General features: G+C 37.9%; 1 protein-coding gene across 1 annotated transcript in view; it reads right to left on the bottom strand.

The window, feature by feature from the left end:
• Positions 1–320: 320 nt before the first annotated feature.
• Positions 321–10,639, bottom strand: part of LOC126195589 (pseudouridylate synthase 1 homolog) — a 95,128-nt gene continuing 84,809 nt past the window's right edge. The window contains exon 7 of the mRNA XM_049934217.1: positions 321–591. Coding sequence (XP_049790174.1) covers positions 351–591 — 241 coding nt within the window. The 3' untranslated portion in view covers positions 321–350. The remainder of the gene's footprint in view (positions 592–10,639) is intronic.

The following is a 10,639-nucleotide window of genomic DNA, read 5'->3' as shown; positions in this document are numbered from 1 at the left end:
ATCTGCACAAGTCGACACCTCAACTCACTTCTTCAATACTGGCTTTTCTGAATTACATTACTGGAAAATGTCACTGCAACACATCCTTCAATCCCATAATCCTGCTGCCCTCAATCTCTTCTAGCCCCTACACCACACCCACTTATGCACCTGCCCCATGACACTAATTCCACTCATCTTGTACTCACATCCTTCTTTCTAAAGTCATTCTCTATTTCATTTCCATCTCTGAACACACACACACACACACACACACACACACACATTGTTTCCTGTAAATTACAAGAAAAAACACAAGTTTTTAATAAAGTACAAAATCATTTTGTCAAAAATAAAATTACAGCAATGTATTAACTCTTCTCTTCTACAATGCAATTGGGTACATTGGAACTATTTTTAAGGGAGGGAGCTGTCACTTCTGCATTTTCACTGTCCGCTACAAATGCTGAATTTGAAGTTTTTAGTGTTGATTCATCAACTTTTTCATTTTTATTATCCACTTCACTAATAGGTGATGAGTTATCCAATTCTGCATTCTGGTTACGAATGTCATAACTATGATATGGAAGAGTTAACAACCAGTTCAAAAAGCTGGAAAAAAGTTAAGGAAAAACAACAGATTTTTAAGCACATCAAATTTAGTATAGGTGCATTATCCAAAAAATATAAAATGTTTCTTGACTCTGCCTCTGCAATTACAGCCAAAATTTATTGAATAAAAATATGCAGATAAAATATACTGATGAACAAGCAATGATATTGCACAGTTCATAAGGTGAAAGAGAAAATCTGCAAACTTAGCAGCTGTGGTCATATGGTTTGAAAATATGACACATTTAACATTATGAAAGGTAAAAGATGCCCACTATGTCATTGGTTATTACAACCTACTGGCAAGAGTACAATGATGACAAGGGCAATACAAACTGTCATTATGGAACAAGCCAATTATGATGCAAAGATTTGGTTGATGCTGGAGGAGGAGACATACCAAAAATTATCACGGGGTCCAACATCCACAATAATGAGGAACACATTTGAACTTTTTAAACAGTACTCACTAGAAAAGTGTGTCATCAAAAATTTCATTCCTCAGGCACCTCGACCACACAAATTTCATGGCATTCCTAAAGTTCATAACAAGAACATTTTTACAGCCTATCATGACCAACATGCAGACTCACAAAAAGTCTCATGAGACTTCTCACTCTGCATGTTGGTCACTGTGCGCACCACATCAAGACTATGATGACTTCATCAAAATGGTTCAAATGGCTCTGAGCACTATGGGACTCAACTGCTGTGGTCATTAGTCCCCTAGAACTTAGAACTAGTTAAACCTAACTAACCTAAGGACATCACAAACATCCATGCCCGAGGCAGGATTCGAACCTGCGACCGTAGCGGTCTTGCGGTTCCAGACTGCAGCGCCTTTAACCGCAAGGCCACTTCGGCCGGCCGATGACTTCATCAACTGAATTAAATGCCTGTATCTAAGAGAAGAAGATATGGTTATCAGTTTTGATGTGGTCTCACTATTCACACACATTCTCATCAAAGACTCTATACCTCTGCTCTCCCAGTTATTTGAAGATATTCTTAAGGTGTGTCCACATGATGCCTTTTTTGTGTTTAACTTTGTGCACACACATATATTTCCAACAGTGCAACTATGCATTTGCATTTGTGTATGTGTAATTTCTTGGAAATGGAGGCCATGTGTAAAGCACATTTCTACCTGCCTTCGGTTGGATTCTTTGCGCTTTTTAGCAGATGACAAGGAGTCGAGGCCCGCCCATGTGCATTTGTGTAAAGTGTTGAGGTTATACTGAGATGCGAATTATGCACAGTAATGTCTGTTGACCCCAAAGGAAGCTCACGTAAGTGTATGGAGTGCCCCTTCTGAAGATTATTTCAATAAAAATTCAAGATCTGTAGCCCTGAGCATAAAGTATCATGTAATCATATTTTTGTAAATAATAAGATACCATAAGTTTAGAAGTAGAAAAACTGAGAAGAATAAGCTAAAAATTTATAAAAAGTGTGGGCTATATGAATATAAAAAGTGTGGGCTATATGAATATAAAAAGTGTGGGCCTATATGAAAACTATGGACTCATGTTCATGCTATGGCAACTTAAAATCACAACTGGGGCACCCGACATCTGAACAAAAAAAATGATGGGGTACATTTAGCTCCTCAAAAATCTACTAAAGATTGAAATAATGTACACTGATGATGCAAAAAATACAAATTCCCAAATGTGCCGAGTGCAAGGATGTTAATCTACACATCGTCTTTCATGATTAACATTCTGTATGCAAATAAAATACAAATGCTGCATTGACAATTAATTAACCTTCAATACTTCTTAGTTTCAGGAATAATCACTGAAATGCTTTGTTTTGAAATGAGGAATAAATAATTGAAACTGGTATATAAGTTGCCATTTACAAGCTAACAAAAATTTATTGCTGGCCTTATCGCTGCAGTTTCCAAAGCAGAAAATCTAAAATCTTGCTGTGATCGCCTTTGAAATTTGCAAACAAGATACTGTCATCATTTCATATTTCTTTAACTACAGTTGTCTTTGTGTTTTCTTTTTTTGTCATTTTTTCATCACAATAAATGAAGCAGAAGCTCCCAAGTGAAGAAGGGAATTCACAGCAGACTGCTTGCACAATGAGGCAATGTGTGGATATAAGAACGCATATGTGTACATGTGTTCTTCCCACAAACTTTTGTGCATGGTCTTTTATTCCTGTGCATCTGCAATTGTGCATGTGTGAACATACTTTATGGATTTATTTAAGCACTGGAGACTATTTCAACTACACAGATGGCATTGTGATGGAAACCTGTTTAGGGGGTACTTTGACAACTTGCATTGGATATGGCTCCTGCAAAGCCTAATTATTTACTTTTATCATTATCTTGACAATACATTCATTGTCTGGCCTCATGGATAAGAAAAGCTGCGAGAATCGTTGGACTGCAACAACAGCATCCATGACAACATCCAGTTCATGATGGAGGTGGAGACAGATGGTGCCTTACTCTTCCCACAAACCTTCAATGTCACACTATAATATTATTAGCTATTTAAGCATTATAAGAAGAATATTATAACTAAAATAAACAAATTTTGAAATAAGATAGCCCAAATCAGAAACTAAACCACCACAGTAATTGTTAAAAACTTTTTAAATAACAAGGTAAAGCAATTATATGAGGAATAGGAAAAATTAATCATGATAAAAATCCTTCCAAAACTCACCACACAATCTACATGCTACCAGGTACCACCACCCCTCACAGAAACATTCTTTTCTGGGCAACTTGGTGACTTCAACAACTGAAAGATTTTGTGACCCATCTCTCCATAAACACACCAGCAGAATGCCACTGAAAAGGACATGAAAAGCCTGTGCTTTTGCCATTCTGTGGCTCAGTAACAGGAAAGATTAGCTGACTCCTAAAGAGCCATAAAATCAATTTGGACTTCAGGCCTCCAGCAAAAAGTTCAGCAACTTATGAGGCCCATGAAAGATGATGCAGGGCCAAGAACACCAGGAGTATATAAAATCCCATGTATGTGTGGGGACAGATTTATGTTTGGCAGATTGGGTATACTACTTGACAGCATCTTACAACATGAGAGTCATCTCTGCCTATAGTATCCTGAAATATCACTGGTAGCAAAGCATGCTCTGGAAAACAGACCCCAAACTGCATTCGATGAAACAACTGTTATTACTGGGTTACTGAAATAAAAGAAGGGACTGAGATAAAAATTTATCATGACACGCTCAATAAAGAAGGCAGCCAACAGCTAAGCACAGCTTGGGGCCATCAGAATGTTGAAGTGGACATTGTGCGTTATCAATGAAAACATTACTACGTATGGGCCTGGACTGAGCACCAGTGGTGTCACATGAAGTAGAGCGAGTACATGAGGATGGTAGCAGCAATTACATGGCAGTCACCACTTGACAAAGGTCAGGAAGCACTCAGCTGAAATCTCATGGATTTTAAGCCATTCAGACCCAATGGCTACAATTGTGTACATTAATATTTAGTGTAAATATAATAGAGGGAAACATTCCACGTGGGAAAAATATATCTAAAAACACAGATGATGTGACTTACCGAACGAAAGTGCTGGCAGGTCGATAGACACACAAACAAACACAAACATACACACGAAATTCAAGCTTTCGCAACAAACTGTTGCCTCATCAGGAAAGAGGGAAGGAGAGGGAAAGACGAAAGGATGTGGGTTTTAAGGGAGAGGGTAAGGAGTCATTCCAATCCCGGGAGCGGAAAGACTTACCTTAGGGGGAAAAAAGGACAGGTATATACACACACACACACACACACACACATATCCATCCGCACATACACAGACACAAGCAGTTTGTTGTGAAAACTTGAATTTCGTGTGTATGTTTGTGTTTGTTTGTGTGTCTATCGACCTGCCAGCACTTTCATTCGGTAAGTCACATCATCTGTGTTTTTTAATATCCTCAATGGAAAACTCATGTACACATCTGTGAATGTTTAATCTTTTCATCATGCACATATGCTTCCACATTTTGGGCATCTCTGTAAAAATATCAAGTGTATGTAGCAGTGCACAGCAGCCTGTCACCACCAGAATTCACAGAAGTTGTTGGTCAGTTATACTCCACTGTATGGTTGAATATTATTATTATTATTATTATTATTTTGCATGGTAATTATTGAATTATCGATTATTTATTACAACAGTGAATTTTTCAAAATTGTTTATAAAAATAAGCCAAATGTAAAAAATATGTAATGAAAATAAATACATATATTAGTATACATTATAAAGAAAAATTTTCCTTCCTCCTGGCAAAAAGAAAAGGAAGAATCAAATCTGAAACGGTTAAACCACTTGAAGTGGCTGGAAGCCCAAGAGAATTTTAGCACTATATATTGCTGTGAAAGACTGCATTCTTATATTGCATAACTAGTGAACCTGCCTATGCTTTGTAACTGTTAAATATGTAGAGGGATTGGATATATGCCCTGTGGGTAAGCTACTACAAACAGCATAGTGAATGCATTATTGTGGCCAAAATAGACACGAAGCCCACGCCTACCACAGTAGTACAAGTTTATATGCCAACTAACTCTGCAGATGACGAAGAGATTGATGAAATGTATGAAGAGATAAAAGAAATTATTCAGATAGTGAAGGGAGATGAAAATTTAATAGTCATCGGTGGCTGGAATTCAATAGTAGGAAAGGGAAGAGAAGGAAACATAGTAGTCGAATATGGAATGGGTGTAAGAAATGAAAGAGGAAGCCGTCTGGTAGAACTTTGAACGGAGCATAACTTAATCATAGCTATAGATTCATGAAAGAAGGTTGTATACATGGAAGAGGCCTGGAGATACTAGACGGTTTCAGGTAGATTATATAATGGTAAGACAATTTAGGAACCAAGTTTTAAATTGTAAGACATTTCCAGGGGCAGATGTGGACTCTGACCACAATCTATTGGTTATGAACTGTAGATTAAAACTAAAGAAACTGCAAAAAGGTGGGAATTCAAGGAGATGGGATCTGGATAAACGGACAGAACCAGAGGTTGTAGAGTTTCAGGGAGAGCATAAGGGAGTGAGTGACAGGAATGGGGGAAAGAAATAGTGAAGGCAGCAGAGGCTGAAGAAGGTAAAAAGACGAGGGCTAGTAGAAATCCTTGGGAAACAGAAGAAATATTAAATTTAATTGATGAAAGAAGAAAATATAAAAATTCAGTAAATGAAGCAGACAAAAAGGAATACAAACATCTCCAAAATGAGATCAACAAGAAATGCAAAATGGCTAAGCAGGGATGACTAGAGGACAAATGTAAGGATGTAGAAGCGTATCTCACTAGGGGTAAGATAGATACCGCCTACAGGAAAATTAAAGAGATGTTTGGAAAAAAGAGAACCACTTGTATGAATATCAAGAGCTCAGATGGAAATCCAGTTCTAAGCAAAGAAGGGAAAGCAGAAAGGTGGGAAGGAGAACATAGAGAGTCTATACAAGGGCAAGGGACAATATTATGGAAATAGAAGAGGATGTATATGAAGATGAAATGGGAGATATGATACTGCGTGATGAGTTTGACAGAGCACTGAAAGACATAAGTTGAAACAAGGCCCCGGGAGTAGACAACATTCCATTAGAACAACTGTCAGCCTTGGGAGAACCAGCCCTGACAAAACTTTACTATCTGGTGAGCAAAATGTTTGAGACAGGCGAAATTCCCTCAGACTTCAAGAAGAATATAATAATTCCAATCCCAAAGAAAGCAGGTGTTGACACATGTGAAAATTACCAAACTATCATTTTAATAAGTCACGGCTGCAAAATATTACAGACGAATGGAAAAACTGGTAGAAGGCGACCTCAGGGAAGATCAGTTTGGATTCCATAGAAATATTGGAACACGTGAGGCAATACTGACCCTACAACTTATCTTGAAGATAGATTAAGGAAAGGCAAACATACATTTCTAGCATCTGTAGACTCAGAGAAAACTTTTGACAATGTTGACTGGAATACTCGCTTTCAAATTCTGAAGGTGGCAGGGGTCAAATACAGGCAGTGTAAGGCTCTTTACAATATGTGCAGAAACCAGGTGGCAGTTATAAGAGTCGAGGGGCATGAAAGGGAAGCAGTGGTTGGGAAGGGAGTGAGAAGGAGTGAGACAGGGTTGTAGCCTATCCCCGATGTTATTCAATCTGTATATTGAGCAAGCAGTAAAGGAAACAAAAGAAAAATTCAGAGTAGGTATTAAAATCCACGGAGACTAAATAAAAACTTTGAGGTTTGCCGATGACATTGTAATTCTGTCAGAGACAGCAAAGGACTTAGAAGAACAGCTGAACGGAATGGACAGTGTTTTGAGAGGAGAATATAAGATGAACATCAACAAAAGCAAAATGAGGATAATGGAATGTAGTTGAATTAAGTCGGGAATGTAGTTGAATTAAGTCGGGTGATGCTGAGGGTATTAGATTAGGAAATGAGACACTTAAAGAAGTAAATTAGTTTTGCTATTTGGGGAGCGAAATAGCTCATGATGGTTGAAGTAGAGAGAATATAAAATGTAGACTGGCAACGGCAAGGAAAGCGTTTCTGAAAAACAGAAATTTGTTAACATCGAGTATAGATTTAAGTGTCAGGAAGTCGTTTCTGAAAGTATTTGTATGGAGTGTAGCCATGTATGGAAGTGAAACATGGACAACAAATAGTTTGGACAAGAAGAGAATAGAAGCTTTCGAAATGTGGTGCTACAGAAGAATGCTGAAGATTAGATTGGTAGATCATGTAACTCCTCCTTTTAAGCTGCTGAAAATTTTTCTTTTACTAGAGAGTGGAGAAGGCAGTATTGATATGCAGAATCTGGCACTGATTTATGACGTGGGTTAAACTATAATATTCAGAAAAGAAAGACAAAACAATTCAATTTGTTAGCAGTTCTGACTCATCTACAGGTTTGTAAAAGCGGAAGGCTATAACAACGTTAACATCTGCAGAACTGGATAAAGCCATAATGGAATGGTTTCAACAGGAAACAGCAGAAGACACACAAGAATCTGGCCCAATATGCACCAAAAGGTACAGTTTTTCTTCAAAACCCAAGGGGTGGAAGGAGATTTTATCGCATCTTCTGGCTGGCTATCAAGCTTTAAACAGCATCATGGTATCTGGGAAATTGTCGTCCAAGGAGAAAAGTTAAATGCAGATATAAAGCTACTTCTGAATTTTGTAATGATTTCCAAGAGTTTATTCCACAAGAAAATTTAGAGCTTGAGCAAATATAAAATGTGGATGAAACTGGGCTATTTAGGAAGCGTCTACCAACAAAGACTTCAGCTTTCGAGACAGAGCGTAATGCCCCTGATTACAAATCAAGTAAGAAAGAATAACTGTGGTGAGTTGTGCTAAAGGTACAGGACTACATAAAGTTATGCTTGATATAATAGGTGAAGTTAAAAACCGCTATGTTTCAAAGGAAAAGGAATGCACAATTTACCTGTCTATTATTTTCACCAGAAAGGGTCCTGGATGGACCACACAATATTTCAAAAATGGTTCCATAGCTCCTTTGTGCCACAGGTGCAAGAAAACTTAATGTTGAAGGGCCTAATTACAAGGGCTATACTGTTACTGGACAATACACCATCACATTCAAATGAACTTGTTCTAAAATTGGATGACAGGATGATATTTGTAAAACATTTACCCTCTAATGGGATAGCCTTTATTCAGCTAGTGGATCAGTGTTCCTGCCGCCATGAAGAAAATTTATAGAGGAAATCTGTTACAGAACCTTATTGATAAGGGCAGCAATCTTCAAACATTTGGGAAACTACTGACTGTGCTAGATGCTATTTATGAAGTGTCAAAGGCGTGACGTAACGTAAAACGATCAGCCATAGCCAAGTACCGAAAAAACATTAATCCTAAAACTGATGAAGTCAGTGATTCCGACAGTGAGGAGGACATTAGCTGCTGTTGTAAAAAGTACTCCGAGGTGTGAAACCGTTTACAAATAAAATATTTCTGAATGGTTTGACATGGGCCACACAGAGCCTGGTCAGGAGATTTTGAGTGACGGTGCTATTGTTCTGCGAGTATATGGGAAATCTGAGGAGGTGAATGACAGAGACGAAGATGACAACATTCTTCTAATTCCAGAAACACTAATCAGTCATGCATTAACACTTCACTGGGCCAAAGGGTTATTGGTGGTGGTGGTGGTGGTCAGTGTCTAACGTCCCGTCAACAACGAGGTCATTAGAAACGGAGCGCAAGCTGGGGTTAGGGAAGGATTGGGAAGGAAATCGGCTGTGCCCTTTCAAAGGAACCATCCCGGCATTTGCCTGAAACGTTTTAGGGAAATCACGGAAAACATAAATCAGGATGGCTGGAGACGGGATTGAACCGTCGTCCTCCCGAATGCGAGTCCAGTGTGCTAACCACTGCGCCACCTCGCTCGGTCAAAGGGTTATTGGATACCTGGAACAGCAGGATGATGTTCCCCTATCTGACAAGTTGGTGTTGCTTAAAATGCATAGTGTGATATGTAAAAGACAAGCTACCTCACTGAAACAAAAATCAATTTGACTATTTTGTTTGAAAGTGGTGTAGTGTAATGTGAAATTGGCTTCCACTCTATTCTTTGTAAATACTGCATTTTCACACATAATACATTGAACAAAGTAGAATTTATTATACACGTTAGATAAGTAGTGTTAATTAAAACAACTCTTAATACATTACTGTGTACTTTAATTGTTCAATTACAGGTTATCCACAGATAACTGAGAGTACACTGTGCGTGTGGGTGGGGAGGAGGGGTTTCTTGGCAAGAAATAAAGAAATGCACTTTTCAGCATTTTTGGAAATTTAGCCCCATGGGGGTGAAATAGTGGGTGAAAAAAAATGTATTTCAGTGTTTTTGGAAATTCAAACCTCTAAGGGGGTGAAATAGAGGATGAAACGTTTTATGAAAATATTTCATTATAAAAGCATTTTTAACACTAGAGCTATTAATATTTGAATTTGGCTTCTCAGTTAGAAAAGAAAGAAATACGTGTTTCACTGTATTTGTAAATTCAACCCACTAAGGGGATGAAGTAGGGGATGAAATGTTTTATGACAATATTTCATTATGAAGGCATTTTTAAAGCTAGATCTATTAACATTTGGATTTGGCTTCTCGGTTAGAAATGAAAAAAATATGTGTTTCACTGTTTTGGAAACTGAACCCCTAAGGGGGTGAAATATGGACATCACGCAGACCAAACTTCAAAGGACAGAAAATTTTAAATTTGGAGACTGTGATGATCATTCATTGTAGGCATCATTAAAGAAATGCTTGTCCAAAATTCCACTCCTAAGGGGCAGAAATAGAGGATGAAAAATTTTATGAAAATATTTCATTATCAAATCATTTTCAAAGCTAAATCTACGAAAATTTATATTTGGATTCTACGTTAGAGGAATTAAACCACCAAGGAGGTGAAATAGAGGATCAAAATGTTTTAAGAAAATATTTCGTTATATTGGGGAAGAAGAAGAAGAAGAAGAAGAAGAAGAAGAAGAAGCTAAATCTATGAAAATTGGTATTTCACTTCTCAATTACATATAAAGAAATATATGGAAGGCGAGGCACACTGCAACCAGTCACAGCCCCGTAGTTTTTATTACTCTTGCCTATACACCAATAAGATAGAATGGCAACACGTACTGCTGTAAGTTTGTTGGATCATAACTCAATTGCACTGAAGATGGCTACTTATAGCCAAAGTTCAGATTGCCAGAGTAATAAGAGCTAATGGGATTGTGACTGACTGCTGTGAGCCTCTCGTTCCTTACAGTCTATGGTCATTGTCCACAACAGTCCCTTATGGAATCAAAGATGGTGAAGAAATATGTGTTAGGGGATGAACGTTTCTATGGAAATATCACTACAAGAATATAAGAGGCATATGTTGTTGTTGTTGTTGTTGTTGTTGTGGTCTTCAGTCCTGAGACTGGTTTGATGCAGCTCTCCATGCTACTCTATCCTGTGCAAGTTTCTTTATCTCCCAGTACCTACTGCA

The sequence above is a fragment of the Schistocerca nitens genome, chromosome 1, assembly GCF_023898315.1.
Source record: "Schistocerca nitens isolate TAMUIC-IGC-003100 chromosome 1, iqSchNite1.1, whole genome shotgun sequence".
In the NCBI taxonomy this organism is placed as follows: domain Eukaryota; kingdom Metazoa; phylum Arthropoda; class Insecta; order Orthoptera; family Acrididae; genus Schistocerca; species Schistocerca nitens.
The sequence above is the reverse complement of the archived record's forward strand: the minus strand, read 5'-3'. Positions and strand labels throughout refer to the sequence as shown.